General features: G+C 36.1%; 2 protein-coding genes across 10 annotated transcripts; one reads left to right on the forward strand and one right to left on the reverse strand.

The window, feature by feature from the left end:
* Window positions 1-592: 592 nt before the first annotated feature.
* On the reverse strand, window positions 593-17,685 carry LOC121761827 (protein transport protein SEC23-like). Of its 5 annotated transcripts, none has more exons than XM_042157506.1 (14): window positions 17,130-17,685; window positions 16,477-16,755; window positions 16,056-16,229; window positions 14,946-15,107; window positions 14,470-14,612; window positions 14,040-14,115; window positions 13,785-13,960; window positions 13,598-13,679; window positions 12,232-12,309; window positions 11,103-11,264; window positions 10,207-10,470; window positions 9,693-9,797; window positions 8,109-8,256; window positions 593-912 (listed from the first exon to the last, which is right to left on the reverse strand). In XM_042157506.1, the coding sequence occupies exons 1-13, from the start codon at window positions 17,598-17,600 to the stop codon at window positions 8,113-8,115; spliced, it is 2,316 nt and encodes a 771-aa protein (XP_042013440.1). In that variant the 5' UTR covers window positions 17,601-17,685; the 3' UTR covers window positions 593-912; window positions 8,109-8,112. The 5 variants fall into 5 exon arrangements, with proteins under 5 accessions (XP_042013440.1, XP_042013438.1, XP_042013441.1 ...); XM_042157504.1 differs by having other exon boundaries at window positions 8,087-8,256; XM_042157507.1 differs by lacking the exon at window positions 593-912 and adding an exon at window positions 6,256-7,189.
* On the forward strand, window positions 922-5,311 carry LOC121761828 (probable replication factor C subunit 3). Of its 5 annotated transcripts, XR_006042109.1 has the most exons (7): window positions 922-1,965; window positions 2,213-2,245; window positions 2,973-3,141; window positions 3,219-3,396; window positions 3,497-4,004; window positions 4,075-4,149; window positions 4,244-5,311. XR_006042109.1 is itself a non-coding variant. In XM_042157508.1 (5 exons), exons 1-4 carry the CDS (start codon window positions 1,444-1,446, stop codon window positions 3,347-3,349), a joined length of 855 nt encoding a protein of 284 aa, XP_042013442.1. In that variant the 5' UTR covers window positions 922-1,443; the 3' UTR covers window positions 3,350-3,396; window positions 3,497-5,311. The 5 variants fall into 5 exon arrangements, 2 of the variants coding, with proteins under 2 accessions (XP_042013442.1, XP_042013443.1); XR_006042108.1 differs by having other exon boundaries at window positions 3,497-4,149; XR_006042107.1 differs by having other exon boundaries at window positions 4,075-5,311.
* Window positions 17,686-18,473: the final 788 nt, after the last annotated feature.

Here is an 18,473-nt window from a genome sequence, read left to right on the forward strand (position 1 = left end):
CATTTTCCCATAGGAAAGCCCGCAGGAGAGGCTACATCGTGCACCGATGTACATAATGTTTTAGTAGAAAAAGACATGATATGATGTTGCAAATTATTTGCTCAGTTTCTTAAAAGTATAAACGTTTTCCATTTTGGTCTATTTCTTAAAAGTAGAAACTTTCAATTTTACTAAGAAGCTTCTTTTTTTCGGAAATGGAACTCATTTCTCACTAACACCATTTTTCTTTCTCTTACTTTATTAATTTTATATTAAATCTCATGAGAGTTCCTATTTTTAGGAAAGTGATGGATTATAAGTTTATTTCTAGTTAAAGTAATAAATATCCTTCACGCAATATGAGGAGGTTTGCTCCAATTCAATGTTAGGAGTTTCAAACAGTTACTACAAAGTAATGATAACGTTACTTATCTCTTCATTAAAATCAGGAACGATATAATTAATTATCCTGATCGTCGAATGATGGTTATAAACACATGTTTAACAAGCTGGATCAAATTACAATGATAGAAAAGACCACAAATCTGTAGTTTCTCTTCTTCACTTAATAAATCAGCTGATTGATTGTTCCTAAAAGTCTGTCATGACATGATGACAAAAAAATATTGATATTGCATTGATCCATCATTTTCAATTCTCCATAGTATTCACACCAAATCCATTTTTTTCTTCTTTTTTCTCATAGTTAACGCCTCTAATGTCTGTCTGGAGCGGCAAAAAGAACACCACCTTCTCCTCACACACCATAATACAAGATCAACTTTTTTTCTTTTCAGGAAAGAAAAGAGAGTTGAATCAAATCTTACTCTCTCGATGTCAGTCTTAATTTCGAAACACACCAGCCCGCTTGAAGCTACCTCTGTTGAGCCAGCCGGCCAGGTCAGCTCGTTCAGTTGGTTCGCCGGTGACAACCTGGTCCAAGAAACTCGGTGAGTATGTCAGAGGAGATAAAATGGATCTAAACCTGACAGAAGAAAATCTGCACGAATTCAACAAAAGAAATGCACTGATAGAAGCAAGGTACAATGACAGCAGCCCCTATTTTAAGGGATTAACCGACTTTTCGCTGGATATCAACAGAGGAAAACTCTCAGGGTACAACCCTGTAAGCGAAAGAAATGCAGAAAAATCCATCAGGCCATGCTATAAAACAGACTTTTCCGTTGCTATCAATATGGAAAAACACTCCGACTCTAGTCCTGGAGAGAGTCAGTCAGCTCTGGCTCCAAGTCTCGTTTTGCTGTCAAGGTGCGTGAATGGAGCTCGTCTTGGTTTAGCCAGAAAAAACATAAACGAGGCAATTCCTCATCGAGGTTTTCTTCTAACAAAACCTCCCAAGATGGTTGTGCATCAAAAACCACAGAGAGTGTAGAAGCAGCCGCAAAAGTCAAAGCCAAGAAGAAAAAAAAGGAGTCTGAGAGAGAAAATGGCACTCTTCTTGGAATGATAAATGAAGATACTACTATGGCTTCCCAGAAGCCCTTGAGGGAGAGAGACTTTGAGCCACTACCAATGCTGCCACTGTCACCACTAAACGAACCTCTACTCGAATCATTACCACATACACTACCTCAGATAACACAACCGAAAGTACTATCATTTCCCTCACCACCGCCAACACCACTCTCAGAATCACAATCTGCACCAACATCACCGATGGTTTTACAGAGTCCAGCACCAGCACATCAGACTCCATCCACCGGAGGAGTTAGACATGAGAACCAGGAGACAAACACAAATGAATATGAAAGAGAGTATATCTGGGCAGAGAAGTATAGGCCTCTACACCTGCAGGATTTTCTATGCAACAGGAAAGCTGCACTTGAACTACAGGCAGTAGTAAGAAATCTTCATGAAAAAGGAGAAGACTGTGGTCACTTCATATTTGAAGGCAACCCAGGAGTAGGAAAGAGAACCATGATTTGTGCTTTGCTTAGGGAAGCTTTTGGACCAGACAAAGTGCAGGTTACAGTTAAATTCTCATTTATATAACAGATATCAAGGGCCGGAAAATGCGGTTCTTAATATGCACACAATTTAGTCTAGTTTAACTTAAGTATCACTCTAAGAGCAACTAAACCAATCATTTTGAAAGACTACCTATATTCATAGTATTGACATGAAAACTCATTCAAATGCGGATACTACTCTGTCCCAGTAATACTTAGTGCATACTTGCAGTTATGTGATCATTTGACTTTGTTATCCACAGGCAAAAGAAGAACGCAAGGAATTTCACTTCAAGGTAAACTGCATAAGTAAATAGTAGCACCTCATAGAATATTCCTAATTAATTTGGGGATTACTTTCTCTCTTTTTCAGCTTATTAGACATGCATAATAACTGTACTAAATTTCAGCACAACAATGGAGCAACAAAGGAATATATTTCATCGCGAATAATAGTAATTAATAATTGCATTATATGTCTTATAACTCTTATTCAATGGATAATCATATAAAATAGTGCTCAGAAATTAGTAAATTAGCCAGGTTTCATAAAACGAAATGCTAGACCTGTTACAAGCACAAAAACAAATGTAGAAGTATGGACCCTGAAAAGAAGTGAATCCGTCCTTGACCGCAGCGATCCCACTTGCTGGTGAGTTTTCTGGGGGGCAGGGGGCGGGCTCCCCTGCCTGGGGGTTTGGACACAAAAATATTTCTACTTATGGAATATCCACAGCCCAAAAATTGTATTAGATAAGCTTTGCAAGCACAATTAGAAGAGTAGAATTGAACTTTTTAGAATATTAGCCATCTATAAACAGCAGTCGATCCAAATACTGATTTAACTCACGAGAAGAAAGAAGCAAGCTGCTTAGTGATGCCTTTTCACTGCATACACTTCTAAATACTAGCAAACCCCTCTTCATTACCTAACCAAATTTACACATGAGAGGGAAATACGACCAAGTCAAGGAACTTATTAAATTTGTATGTTCCCAGTATATTTAAATATTTGACTCACAGGGAGAAGCAGAGGAGAGCATCCACGTAAGCTTAATGGTATCACCTCAACATACTGAAGTCAACCTTTCTGAACTCAAAGGTTATGCAAAGCATGTGATACTTGAACTTATCAATGAGAAAAATCAGAATTCTGACAAAGTATTGCACAGCAACCTTGGGAACAGTAGAGGTACATATATCAAATCTTTAACAAGAATTATATGGCTTCAAACTTGCAGATTAATAACAGTATCCAATGAATAACAGCTATTATCCTATACGAAGCAGACAAGCTATCAACTGATTCCCTGTTGTATATGAAATGGATGCTAGAGAAGTTCAAAGGATTTAACAAGGTATTCTTCTGCTGTAGTGATGCCTCAAACTTGAGTCTATAAAGCCACTGTGCAGGTTTATTCAACTCCTCGAACCTACAAATGAAGAGGTGCAGTCACTATGTCTCATACTTCCAAACTGTCGATTCACCTTCCCCAAAATCTGACTGACTTATATCTTCCATCTAAGCAATTCTCTCTTTTCTACAGATTCTGAAAGTATTGGCCTCCATAGCACACCAAGAAGGGATAAAGCTACCTCAACAATTGGCCAATAAAATTACTCACAATTCCAGGAATAACCTAAGACAAGCTATACGCTCATTTGAAGCTACCTGGAACTTCAAGTTCAGTATAGAAAAGTGCACATATTTAGTTCATGCCATAAATTATATGTCTCTGGTTCCCAGTAGTCTAGTATTTGGCTAATATCTCCATTTCCCATACCTTGTGCAATAAAGTTGCTGCAAGGCTTCCCTGAAGGGAGCTCAAATCAGAACTGGGTGGGAAGATACAATAGCTAAAATTGCAAGAAATGCTGTCAAAGAGCAGAGCCCAAAACAGTTAATTCCATCTAACATGGATTATCTTCTAAATTTGGCCATTGGCTATTTTTTAAGTTGACAGTGCAAATGCATATACCCACAGGCTTTACAATATCCGTCAAGAACTTCAAATACTTTTAGAGCACAATGTGGCTCCAGGCTTCCTATTGCAAGTAAGATTAATCCAATTTTATGCATACCATCGACAATTTCAATCTTGTTAACATATTATGCCTTTTGCAGGCTCTAAAAGACGGATTAAAAATAATTCTTCCACAACATTTACTGCCTCAGTTTGATAAGTTATACGACTGTAAAGTATATATACATTTTTATAGACTCTCTTGTCCATGATAGAAGTGACACAGCATGGACAGCTAACCACAGATTCCTTCCATTCTCACTTTCTCAGAAAAATCATGTTACTAGAAAGTACTTGGCCTCCGCACATCAACTAGTGGAATCTGGAAAACAACCAAGTGATCCACGAAAGAATGTACACGAGTTCATGAACATTGAAGGTAAGCAATAAGAATCAATTATAAGAATGAGATATATAGAGTAATACAGAATATTGTAGATCCTTCACTTAAGATATGAAACCATAGTCAATAGGAGCAATTCCAGAAGAATGCCAGGAAACAGTCCTACAGATATTTTTGAAGCATAGAAGAGAAATGTTTGTGCTAGAACTAAGATATTATTGTTATTTAGAATTTTCAATATTGTTTCACTAATGTGCCCAACTCCAGGAAGTTCCCAATCAATAGATGATAACAGAATTGGTTTCTCTATTGAAACAAAGAGTAAAGCATAAACGAATCTAGCTTAACAACTTACCGTTACTATAATAAACCAACACCAAAATACAATGAAATAATTAGATAAAACTTCTCTGTACAGTAGCCTAAACCCAAATTGAACAAGAGGAGACCTTATGGAGTAAAATCTACACAAACTTGATTAACTACTTTGAGATTGTTGGTTTCTCAGTTTAGTTTTAAATATTGAAACTGGTTATACTCAAGGAATGAACAAAAATGAACCTGCCTAGGGATGTCAGAATAAGGTCTGTTTCTCTATGAAGGGAGGACAAGTTAACAATGAACAGTAGAGTGAAAATTACAATTAACCAGAGTCAATGGTGAGACTTGCTAGCATGTCCAGTGTGAATATCCATCATCAGCTTTTCTCACAGTTAAAACTTAAAACCAACGCAGCACAAGTGCAATATAGAAACAAATTGTTATTTGCCAAGTACTTTTGCAAACGCTAGAATTGGGATGTTTCAGGCAATGGGATCATACTTCTTTCTTCCAATTTGTTTGAGCTTGCCCTCATTTCTCTTGCAGTAGGGGAAAATCAATTTCATTTTAATCACAAGAGCAAAATCTACAGTTCATACTTCCTACAGCTCTAATGACTGTTCAATCATTATGTATATATTTTGTGCTTAACACTTCTCCTGTTTCTTTCTCTTTTGGAGTTCATAGCGAGATTCAAGAGTTAGTACAAAGCTTGGGTTTAAAAGGAGTCTAAGGAGACACCTTAGATCTTATCCACCATTCCATATTTTAGCTAGAAAGGGTTCTAGCTATGCCTTATCATACATGATTGCAGCATAATATAAGCCGGTAAAACAAATTAATAATAGTAATATTAACAAACAAGTTATCTTTCTATATCCTGTAAAACATTGAATAAAAAACCTTTGCTGCTTGCAACCTTATGCTGGAATTTTTCTGTCGTATTCATAATATATAATTAGTTCAAACTGTTCAGAATAATAATTCTCTTTAGACGCATATTCCTCCTGAAATCCAAGTATGCATGGATAAGATTGAATAATAACACTTTACATGTGATTTTCGTGCTGCATAAATTACAGAAATTGCTAAAGTTATCAACAGAAATAAGTAACCACATCTGACATCACCCACTTCAAATTCAAGAGCTCAAAATAATTACTGTTAAACAAGGAAGATAGCACAGGGAGAATCTGCTATCTAAGAAAGACAGCACCACCTAATCCAGCACCACCCTCTTGAGTCAACTTTATGGCTAGTACATCTCAAGAGGTACACCACACGGTATTATAGAGAATTTCTCCAACTCCCTCACAGAAAACAAAGATGAGAAAAAAGAAGGCAGAACCTACTTCCATTATCTTGATAACCTTGGACCAGTATTACATCAAGATACGACTAAAAGTGACTGTTTATGTAATACTTCAACAAATTATCCTAGCTCTTGCTCCCTCAAGTTGTAAATAGAAGGAAGGAAATGACTCAACAGATCTAAACACCAACATAAGGAAAAATACATCACTTGAAATGTTAATTGCTGCAAAGAATGAGCTAAGAAACATAAGCCAGGAAAATATAAGTGAAAAGAAACTGATGTTCATTCACTCAACCCACAATATTATCAAAGAAACAATTGAAATTTCCAAATATCAGATATAAGCGTCACAAGCAAATATTAATTTATCATAAGCAGTGCAGTGGACCTCTATTAATCACTGGAACCACATAAACCACATGTACTGTAGCACATTATGTCTCAGCATATGTAAGTACCAGCAGAACCCTAATTGCTTACATTTTATACAAGAAGGTTCCTGGGCCACTTACATCAATCACTATTTAGTATTTAAGAACATACTGTAGTACCATCCCGGAAAATAAGCACAATCAAAAGCCTTCACAATGGAATATGTTTCTTGTCATGTCATCTCACGAAGCTTGGAAAAGAGGGATTCTTGTTCAGTCCATTGAGTAAAATGTGATATATGGTGCAATTATTAACATTTCCAGAGTCTACCATTTGGACCGTTAAAAGTGAATCTTGTGGATACATTTACAAACTAATTTCAAACTCAGTGAGTTAAGCAAAGAGATGCCTGAACCACTACGTGATAATTAAAAAGAGCCGACAGAATAATTGTAGTTTGCCTCTTGCATTGCAGTGAATTGTTGACCATACTAATAGTTCACATACAGTTTCTAGCTTGGTATGCTACTTTCGAGCATGCTTTCTTTGCTTGCATTTCTTCTTCGGACACGCTTGGCATGGTGCTAGAACCTTGTTCAGGGATGTTTTTCCAAGATTGACCTAGAGTTTAGCAGCAGCTTCGCTCCTATACAAATGTATCTTATCGCGTGGGACAAGGTAGCCAAATGTTCTTGTCATGATTCTTAAGAGGATCACCCAGGCCTTAAGCTGATAAGTTAATCTGGTGGAGTTACAAGCTCCGTCTGCAATTTGAAGGGGTATGGTAGACTCTCGGAAAAAGGGAACATTATTGAAAGCCAAGAGCGACGACAGGAATGAAGAAGTCTTCCATCTGAAGGAGTATCTACATATAGATGTGTACAAGAAAATGTTCATCTCTGCAGGGGTCCCTAGTAAATAGCAGAATTTGGAAAGATGCACGTAAACGTAAAGGAATAGCTACAAAGAGAAAGGCCTTTTCTCTTCAAGTCTTAAAAAACATAACATGATAATATGAACGAATCAACTGGATGATGTAGCTCAGTCCTTTGCTCTGTGTTGAAATATATTGATAATGAAAATATTAATAGTTTGCACATCATTGAAAGGTAAATCAGATTTACAGTCACGATAATACTTGGTTTAATTTATCAAATCGGTTCACCTGATAATTAACCAAATGCCAAATAACAGAACGAGAACAGCTTTGTATTACAATGAGCAGGAGATAGATCATGGCACCATGGCTAAATGGTAGGAAAGGAAACACGAATAAAAGTAGAGCTTACTGGTTCATTCATAGATATGAATTAAAGAAAAAAGAACTATTTTATGACTGACAATATTGTTTTAAGTAATACTCCCTCTGTTCCACTCTAAGTGGAGCATTTCCTATTTGGCACGGGATTTTATGCAGTTTTGTTTTTTGAGTTGAGTGGAGAGAGAATAAAGTAGAGATAGTGATATTTCCATTTTAGGAAATGTGTCAATTAGAGCGGGACGGGGGGAGTAACTTGATAATACACACAGGTTATTCCAACCACACACACTCTCTCACGATCAAAAAGATGCAAAGGGACCATTCAGGTATTTAAAACTGATAACAAACTCGAACAGCAAACCTTAATTTTCATTAATAGTAATAGGATCATAGAGAGTCTACAAGCCTTTTCCAATGAGGGCGTAAAATTAAGACACACTGTTCATATTACTTTCTAGAAAGAAAAGAACAGTTTACAAAATCAGTTGTGTACTATCTAACCTCAGAAAGTGTTGGTAAGTACCACTCTATTGAACTGCCAAGCGCTGCAGGTGGTCCGAGAAGACCTCAAAGCTGACATCATCAGTGAATATGATATCACCTCCAGGAGCTGCCTGAGTATCTGAATTATGAGTAGCTGAAGGATTTAACTTCACTAGAAGAAAGCGGGCCTGCACATTTTATGGCAATAAAGTCATATTAGGGCAGCATCAGATAAAGCTCCTTAGTATTTTCAACATGAGGATATAAGCAATAAAATAAACTCAAATATTTATATCTGGCAGTACAGTGATAAACAAACATCTTCAGCATCTAAAACAGTCCTCCTACAGCACAACAACATGACCTCGTGGCATCATAGATCCTCTTTAAATTCCCTCCATTAGGATCGCTATATCTTGTAGCCTCTCCAAACTCTAGTACCATGTGTGCAAATTTAACTCATATTGATTTTGAAAGCGTATGCTTTCCAGCATTTTAATATAGATCAGCAAATGATCAATTCACCATGGTACTTACCAAGTTTAGAAATTCACAAATTCTTTATCATTCTGATTTTACCACTTTAATGTGTGATCATACTATTTCCTTCTAATTCACGGGTTCGTTAGAGTGAAATCAAAGTTCAACTGAAATGGCATCAACCCTCATAAGAAAAAAAGAGAGAAATCTATACTGGTTGATGGGGGAGCATTGCATTGCCTCAGTTATCAAATTATCGTTGTCCCTGATGGCATGAATTGATAATGCATTACTGATTTTACTATTGCAAGTGTATACGGGTTGAGGAGAAACAGGAATTGATTGGGGAAGGATTCATTCTGCTTTATGCCTTAAACTGCTACCCAGACATACCTCATAACTAAAGCAACAACAAATGTATTAATGTTCATTTTACACGATATTAACACTGCACAAATCATGGTAACAGTGGGAGATGAACAAATTCACCGGAAGCAAAAGGAGAAGGAGCATATAATGTTGAGGATTTCAAATCAAAATAGTAGAGGTAGACACTAATTGTACTGAATTAAACCAAGGAGAAAGAGCTTTCCATCAGACTAAGGTGTGATTCTTGAATGACAGTGTGGTGAAAATAATTTCCTCAGAAATTGACTAGCTATAAACACCCAAACTAACTTCATTGATCTGAGAGTTGATAGACCTTTTCTTGATATCTCTACATAGAGCTGGCATGAAAAGACAATGGGATAGTAACAAAACCACCAAAGAGATCACCTTTAAATGACGCACATTCTAAATATCAGTTTACATGATTAGATAGCTTTAGGACATGCAACTGAATTAAGTTCATTGTTTGATTACATTGATTCAAGCTAAGTCAACACAAAATAAAACAAATATAAAGAATATTCAATCATCCAACAACCCATATAACTTGTGTTAAAGCCTAAGCAATATTCTGAACTTAATATAGATAATTCAGTGAATTCCCAGAGCATTTAATTCAACTAATGTTGATTTTATACTAAGACAAACTACAGTGCCATGAGTAACAACATACAATGTATGCAAATGAGGCCAGAGTACCATAAACACTTGTTATGCGTTCAAATACTAGTTCTGATGAAAGACAATAAAAAACCTGAGAACCGTGCTGATCACAGATTACAAGACGAGGAACTGGGAATCTTTCTCTTATTATCGCATCTGCGTCACTTCGGGGAGCTTGTAGCAACTGAGCGAAAGCCTAAAATAACAAAATACTTGATAAGGTAACAATGCAAAACATTCACTGAACTAATGCCTAGACTTAAAAACTTTCTTCTCTAGGTTGATAATCACTTTCCACCACATCAAATGTATTATAATACGAGCATCGTATTATATTTTTTCTGGTGGATATGAAACAAATATCTCAATAGCACATTCAGATTACTTCATCATCTAAGATAGAATGGATCAATGTCTAGTGCTCTAGCCAGAGTGATAGGGTACAATGTATTATCTCTATATATTAAGACCAACAAGCAGCCCTGAATTCAATATAACATACTCCATGTTAACTTAAAATCATCTTGTACCACCATTTCAAGAGTTTCCAGATATAATTGAAGTACATGTATGGAGAAAATTCATACAGCAACAGACAGACTTACCTGATGTTCAGGCAATTCATGATATCCAGCTTTTCGCCATTGAGCAATAGATGCTCCATGAAATACAACAATAGTGAAATACGAATCAAGAAGAAGGATTTTATCAGCAGCAATGGAAACCACATCGAGAAGTGCAGCTTCTGGCCCAGAGTTGAAAGCGTAGGAGATCAGGGAAGGTTGAATCATGACAACTGAATTAGAAACATTTTCTCTGTTCAGAATCATCCTAAAGAATGCCGTCTCATCGGGGCTATTGTTGAATACCTTAATAGAGAGGATAAAAACAAATTCAGATCTCAGCTCAATGAAACAATAGTCTACAAAGTTTTAGAGGTGGTGTCATGAAGAAACAATCTCATATTGGCTATCTCTATCCTACAACATTTAAGTTTTGATCTCTTTTTCTTGAATTTTTCATTTAAAAGGTAAGAAATAGCATGTTTAACCTAACCTTTTTTATTTTTTATTTGTTTTGTTTGAGGTAAGTATATAACATTATTTTCAGAGCGAATAGCAGAAAAATAGTTAGCACCAACTCTGTGTGATTACTGGACATCACATACACTTTAAAATCAGATGAATCTGAATTTAAGAGCATAGTTTATACCCAAACAGATGGCATTTGTTTCTTTACTTAATAAGTATGAGAGACATCTATTACGTACCCATTTAGAAAAGAGGTACAGCATCTCAACAAGTAAAAATAACATCAACAAGAGAGTATATGACTATGTAAGTAGTTTTCTCATCATGTGGGACGAGTAGGTGCCTGTCATACCGACTGTTTTTCTGGCTTATTTTCCAGTTCAACTTCATTTAATTCCTATCCAATCATTGTAGTTGTGATTTAATTCAAATAATCCCTCACTACATATTCAAGAGAGATAATCATGCACCTGGACAAATTGTGAACGCCGCAGGTGGAACATGAACTGAGGAAATATTGATAGTCTAGGGGATAACCCAAAAGAAGATGGGTTATCCTTCTGGTACTCTCCGAATTGTGTACATATATGTATCAATGACTTATCCAGCCACCTTATTGGGTCAAATTCAGCCTGTAGAGAAAATTAAAATTTATTTGAGGACAAAAAGGTAAAGCAAGTAATACTAAAAAGCAACTAGAAGGCAACACCGCAACAGGCATAGCACCCATCCTAAGCACATGATTAGAAACATAAGAACTTTATCAGTTCTTATTCCTTACCAAATTGCTAGCAACCAAAAAAATAGCTACCAAGTGCAACCCTTTCAAGTGTTATCTCATAGGAACACTAAGTATTACATTCCTTAAGACTAAGATACTATAGGACAGCAGCATGTACAAGATGACGCTAAAAACAATAGCCTCAGAATAACCACATTCAGACAATTACCAATTTCATATGCATTTCAATAGCTGAATAGCATATAAAAAAATGTCATGACCTTGTGATAAAGAAGATAATGACACTGGTATGTACAAAACAATGGTAATTGTAAAGCAAAAGGAAATGGCTGATATGTACATGGAAAATTATCAAGCTTAAAGAAACTGCAAGTAAGAGTTTTTGGAAAACTTGGATTAGTACCCGATAAGGTTCAGAAGAGGAATTAATTTAGCTTAGCTACAGAGAATTCATGCCTTCCTTGTATGTGATACTATTATGCATTGGAGTGGAACCACTTAGCTGGCATTCTTGTATCCTAGTGTTATCCTTAAATAATAAAATAATATATTCCTACCCATCCAAAAGAATCAGAGAGCAAGCGAGAGAGAGCTAATTAGAAATGCTTCACATATGTTTGATCAGAATAAAGCCCCTCGTGAAAGGTTCTGTAGCTTGATATAGTTACTTATGGGTCAAACTGTTATGAGCTTCAAAAATATTAGCAGGTTCATTAGGATACAACACAAGGTAATGGAGGCTATTTTGAAAACTGAACCGCAACAGGTAGTCTCATGCTACAGCATATGGAATCTGAAACATGAAAATTCTATATTCTTCTTCGCAAAATCTCAGAAAGAAAGGCATAGTATATCACCTCAGTTTCCATTTTGAAAGAAACTTGGCGTGCCATTACTACAGCAGCTGCTTCTTGATCAAATCCAGATATCAGTTCCTGCAGAATATACATTAGGCTTAAATGCGTTTCCTAAAGTGCCGGGATACACCCCCTCAAAAAATAAGAGGTCTGACTTGGATACTGTTTCAGAAACTACTTTTTATCATCCCTATACATATGTACCATCTTTCTTTCCCTGTCTTTATGTTCTAATCCTTGATCATGCCCATTAACAGAACAGTGAATCTAAGGGAATCTTGCGCATACTTTTAGCTAGTGATAACATACATAAGCAAGAGAAGAAAATAATAGTGAGACTTGTGGCACATTTAATGGTATGTGAATCCAAGAGTCTAAGTTAATTGTTCCCCATTCAACCAAATGTTATGCCCAATTAAGTACTATGAATATAGCCTACAAGAATTTCTTTTCATATCCCATAAATCCCTTCCAAAATCTTGTCAGAGAATTCCCCTTAAATGCAATAAACACAGTAAAACCTCAATAATTTATAGCGTTGCGACCTAGGAATTTTATTATTTCGAAAGATAAATGAATAATTTATTGATTTGTAGAGTGTTTTCTTGATCTCAGAAATCACAATATTAGGTCAAGTTATAATATGTGAAAACAAATGGCGAATAATCCATTGTAACTAATTAAATATTTCCTTTGCATCTACCAGTTCATTGTCTCTAATAAAATATTTTCACGCATCTACCAAATTCAGTGTAACTAATCAAATATCTTTATGTATTATACATTACTATATAGATCTCAATATGGGGAAAAAAGTTCAAGATCATAAATCCCAACTATGGCTTCTCTCTTAAAAGGTAACCACAAAAACCCTTCATATTTTGAGAATTTTTAATTGATAATATTGACAGGACATGTATGTTTACAAAGGGGTTCTCCAAAAGTTTATTTTTCTTATAAAAATTGATGGTTTTTTGAATGGGTACAAGTAGGAAACAAATAAACTTACTAGTTTAGAGAGTAATAACTTATTGAGCATTATTTTAAAGTTATACTCTATTCTGTATTATATTACTATAAGCCTAAAAGAAAAACCTGATATATATTATATACACAGCTACCAGAACTATGACCAAGTGCAAGTGTGCAACTAAAATTTACCAAGTCTTCTACATAACCCCTCCCCTAAAGGTCTTCGTTTTTTTATGTCTGTTGCTACAGATCTAACTCTTACACTGAAAAGGGTTAAGTTGTCCACCAGATACAAAATTTCTGAGAATGAAATTATGGAACTATATGATTGTCCCACAAGGCTCCATTTAAAATACAAGAAAAGATTAGAAAAATAAGAGATACAGATGCTTACATCTTTGATCCCAGGTCCAGCAACCCATCTTCTCGAGAGAGTAGTAGCACGGAATCTCATTTGCCCATTGCTGTGTTGATAACTGGAAATAAAATTTCTCTTTAAGTTAGGAAAGCCCTTAATGAAATACTCAACTACCTGCTGCAAGGTTAAATTGATTCAAGGTAAAATTGATCCAGAAGCCTACTATGTCAGAAACTGGAAATAGAACTGGTTGTTTGCTGATTGAGAAACAATGTCTGGACTCTCTTTCTTAGCAACATCGAATACTATACACAAGGAAGTATTTTTGTCAAGGCCACATAACTTCCATGCAGTGGTGTTCCCTTGGCCAATAACAGTTTCAGAGCACAAAGGACCTTTCTGTACAAGACCAAAAACTGTTAGAAATTTAGCTAGATGCACACTGCATAGGATCCTTCAGAAGTTAAGGGGACCATACCTTATCAAGTGATGCACAAGGCCCAATTATTCCCTGAATTTTGATATCTTTTGAGCAGTTGATCTCAAATATACCACTGCACAAATTAAAAAGACTCAATTGGGACTCCTATCTAAAATCATCTCACTTACTACCTACTTAGTAAAAATGTATGCTAAAACAAAAGAATCATAACAGTTCAAACTTTAAAATGGTTTGGAACTTTCATAGCAAGACGCTATAATGGCATGCACAGCCAGAGCATTTCATACAAGTAAATAGAAACTTTTCTTCAATAGGACAAATAAATTAGAAATCAGAAATAGGTAATAAGGCATAAAAGATTCCCAAAGGTGAAGTTAACCAAATTACAAGTCTAACACCAATATCTTGATTTAGTGCCAAGAGTATTAGCCAATGTTATATAGACAAAAACCCATCCAAACCTTACTTTGATGCCAGTCCCAGATCATGATCACCAGCTTGGAAAATACATCGTAGGGAATCCTTGAAAACTGAATGGCCAAAACTTTCAGCAAGAACAACAAGCCCTCCAGTTTTTTCAACTGCTACTTTAAGCTCGGCAACCCCAACCTATTACATACATACAAAAAGAGATGAATACCAATTTCCTCATTGACAAGGATGTGAGATACTACTAAAGAAACCACTAGGAATTATTAAGAGAATTTCAGAGACGGCAGTCAATAATTGGCACAGTTAGGCACCAGTGAAATCAAAGTTACTGACATAGTTGGCTGTTAGAAATTTCTAAGACACTGATCCACATGCTACCAATTTAAGAAATAAAAAATATGGAGTATATTAGAAAGTGATAAAATCCTAACTACAAGTTGTTCAAACATTTGAAGAGCATAGAGACCATATTTTTATCTTTTCTAACATGCAATCTACATTAATGAGTACCTGATCAAGTGCACAAGCAAAAACGTCTAGCACATGTCCTTGATGAACAAGTTGTTTTGAAAGTGCTTCATAGAACTTCACAGCTTTGTGGTAGTGAGGAGCCGAATCTTTGTCCAGGTCCTTGTCGGAACGTATAGGTTCAGACAGACTTTTGGACACTATCTGCAAATTAAAATGGAGAAACTTCAGCAAAATCTTATCTATTTCACTTATAAAGCACGATAAAACAGTATTTGCTTCGCAGTAAAAAATAAGAATGATTTTGCAAATTGGCGATCAAACAATATGTATGTGCTACTTGTTTGTCCCAACTAAGCATGGTTCAGAACACTGATGGAGCCATATATTTCATGCAAAGAGGGCCAATTCGACATTTCATAACTTCCTAGGTAAAGTTTTTCTTGAAATCAAAATAAAAGTTAAACTCACAACTTATTTCTTTTTTACAAAAGCCGAAAAGTCCTATTTTTAATGAATTAATTGCTTAAAGTATATGAACTGCTATGTACACCCATATTTTGGTTTTTAACAAACTCTATTTTTTGGTCAAAAAACACATGAATTCTAAGTACTTTGTAATTTAGTAAAAGTCCAAATTCCATTATCCAATAAGGCAATAACTCGGTTTTCCATATTCAGAAGTGAAGTTCGGATGTACTATTGGAAAGTTCTCGATCACACCTTTCTAATGGCAACAAGTTTGAAGCCATTATGACCACTTTCGGTGATCAAAACCCAACATTATGGGTAACATTAGAAAGCTATCATCAAGAGCTTTCCAACAATACCTGTGGATTTTATGTGTTTACAAGCAGCAATTTATTTTTATCACAGTTCGAGACAAATTTCTGAATTCTTAAATATAGCTAAAATATTTTTTTTTCAAAATTTATAATTCAAATATAAAATTACGAAAATAACCTTGACAATTTTCAAAATTGCTGGGGGCATCCCCCAAGCCCCAATGTGGCTTTGTCCCTAGTTCAGAATGATGTGGAAGATTAAATTCTTATAGAAGAACATATAGTCTTTTAACAAGACACCCTAAAGATGTTTTAATAACAGCTATAATGGCTAATAAACAAAAACACCACAGGCTGGTCAACTTACAGCTCCTGGCCCCTCTGTTGATGGTCCACCCAAAAATGCCATAATTCTAGCGCCAGAACCAGGGACACATGCCCCCAGCAAATGAGCAGCCAGACTCAATGCTGCACCAGTACACCTAGCAGCCCGTTGATCAGATGGAACTGGCCAAGGATCTTTCTGAAGCTCCTCTAATATCTTGTATATATGACAAACAATGCACAATAAAATGTCATAAGTTGATGACCCCGTAAATTAACTAACCAAGCTGACAAAATATTATGATCCAAGAGACAATTTAGATAGAGCAAGCAACTTACATCTATAACATGCATTTAAGGAGGTGTCATTTTTTGAACCATTAATAAACAAGCATAAAAGGTATCACTGACACTTCTTGAATTAGAATTAAAAAGTACAATAATACCATACTTCAGAACCATACCGAATTAAGAACGAACTCACAATCTGACGCAGGTAACAAGAACCTTGCAACACTCTCCTGTGACAGACCATCTCTCACGCCAGCTATGACACCTGTAGTCGGCCTTGGTCTTTTTGTAAAGAAGCCCATCTGGTCCAACAATTGATCCTTAGTCACCTCTTTTGTCCCCTTGAACACGTGAACTTTTGGAATCAGCCCAAAGCCAAGCTCATGAACATGCACATATGTACCAAATGTAATCAATCCGATCAAACAATTCTCAGGCACCATTCCCAACACCTACATCCAGATAAATAACCCATCAGTAAGTTACAGCAGTCCAAATACTACGACATTATATATTTATTATATTCAAATGTTAAAATGAGTTCATGTATGGTTAGCAAAATTGTTTGGAGTATAGAATTTCATTTTATGTGCATGGCGTAAGAATCTAATTAATCAAAAAATTAGTTAGCTCCCAACAGGTTCTCAGTTGAGCACCAATGCAAAAAACCTTATATTCAATCACGCACTAGCAGCTCTAATCACCAGAAAACTCAGGTACGGGGTCAAGTAGTAAGGAAAAGTGATTTTTGAATCGTGATCCCTTGAATATTCTGCGTACGCTACTTTATTGAAATAATCGCAATAAGTGATAAAGATATGCGAACCTGCAACATAGCGGACTTCAAATACCCCAGCTCCTCCTCGATAACACAAGTATCCACCACAAACAAAAAAACATTAGTGCTCCCAGGCTGCGCCTTATCCTGCGGCTGCGGAGCAGGAGTCTCGTACTCGATAGTCGTATACTGTGGGAACAGCTCAGCCGGGAAATTCTGCTCGGAAATCGACTGGTAAAGCGGCGGAAAGTGGTTGCGCTGGAGGCAGAAGCTGCAGATCCATATCTTGTTGACGGAGGAGAAATCGACGATCGAGAACGGATTGATCACGGATCGGCAGCTGCGGCATCGGAGCGGCGAGTAAGGGAGGAGCGGCGTGGCCTCGGGGAGCGTCTTCAGAGGCGTGTAGATGGCGGCGATCGGGATGGCGCAGTTGGCGGCGTGGGCTTTAGTGCCGGGGAGGACGTTCCACGGCATGCGGACGGAGTCCTGAATTTCGAGGTCTAGGAATTCCGTCATTGTAGCGGCGGCGGACGGCGGGATGCGGTGGTCGTTTACTCAAGTAAAAGTGCGTTTGAAGTTCAGAATTTCATGGAAATTATTAATCTGATTATTTTTGTATTACTTTAATCATTTCGTGGCGTGATGTCACTTTCTTGGTTTGTATCGTTGGGCCCAGATATACTTTAGTCTGGGGTTGAATTTGGGCTCATCACATATATGAAGGCCTAAAAGTTGCTTTTACGTATAAACTATATTTCCAAATGTTTGATATCATAGTTAATCTATCAGATAAGTCAAAGTTGGTCCATTCAAACTTGCAGTTTTTTTCTCAAAATACAAGGATATGTATCTCATAAATTTGGTTGGATAGTATTTCTGCCTCATTTCTTGTTTATCAAACAACAGAGATATCTTGAAACGAAGTCCGCATTTCTTATCTTACTTTGCAAATCTCCGTATATCTCATCTTTCCTATCAAACAAGCATTAAAATGTGTTATATTTGTTGGAGATTCATCTATGGATAAGAAAAATATAGGAGAAGTTTTATCACATTTTAGTGGTTCTAATAGAGATCGTTCCCTACTGATTTTTCTTGAGATTATTAACCGCTGTTATTCTTTATCAATAGTTTATTATAAATAGGGCTATACTGATTGTTTTAGAAGTCAATTTTTGAAGTCTCTTTTTAATTATGAGTAATTTATTATAAATAGAGTTATTTTTCATACATGTTATTTGTTCAGAAATATATTAGGTTCAACGTATTTGTTGGGCCTTTATGGATGAGAGTTTATTTTTATAGAAAGAAGGGAATCTAGTCACACCAATAACACACAAATTCATAACAGTATCATCATGAATTTGATTTAACATTACATACAGATAA

Source organism: Salvia splendens, chromosome 13 (genome assembly GCF_004379255.2).
Source record: "Salvia splendens isolate huo1 chromosome 13, SspV2, whole genome shotgun sequence".
NCBI lineage: Eukaryota > Viridiplantae > Streptophyta > Magnoliopsida > Lamiales > Lamiaceae > Salvia > Salvia splendens.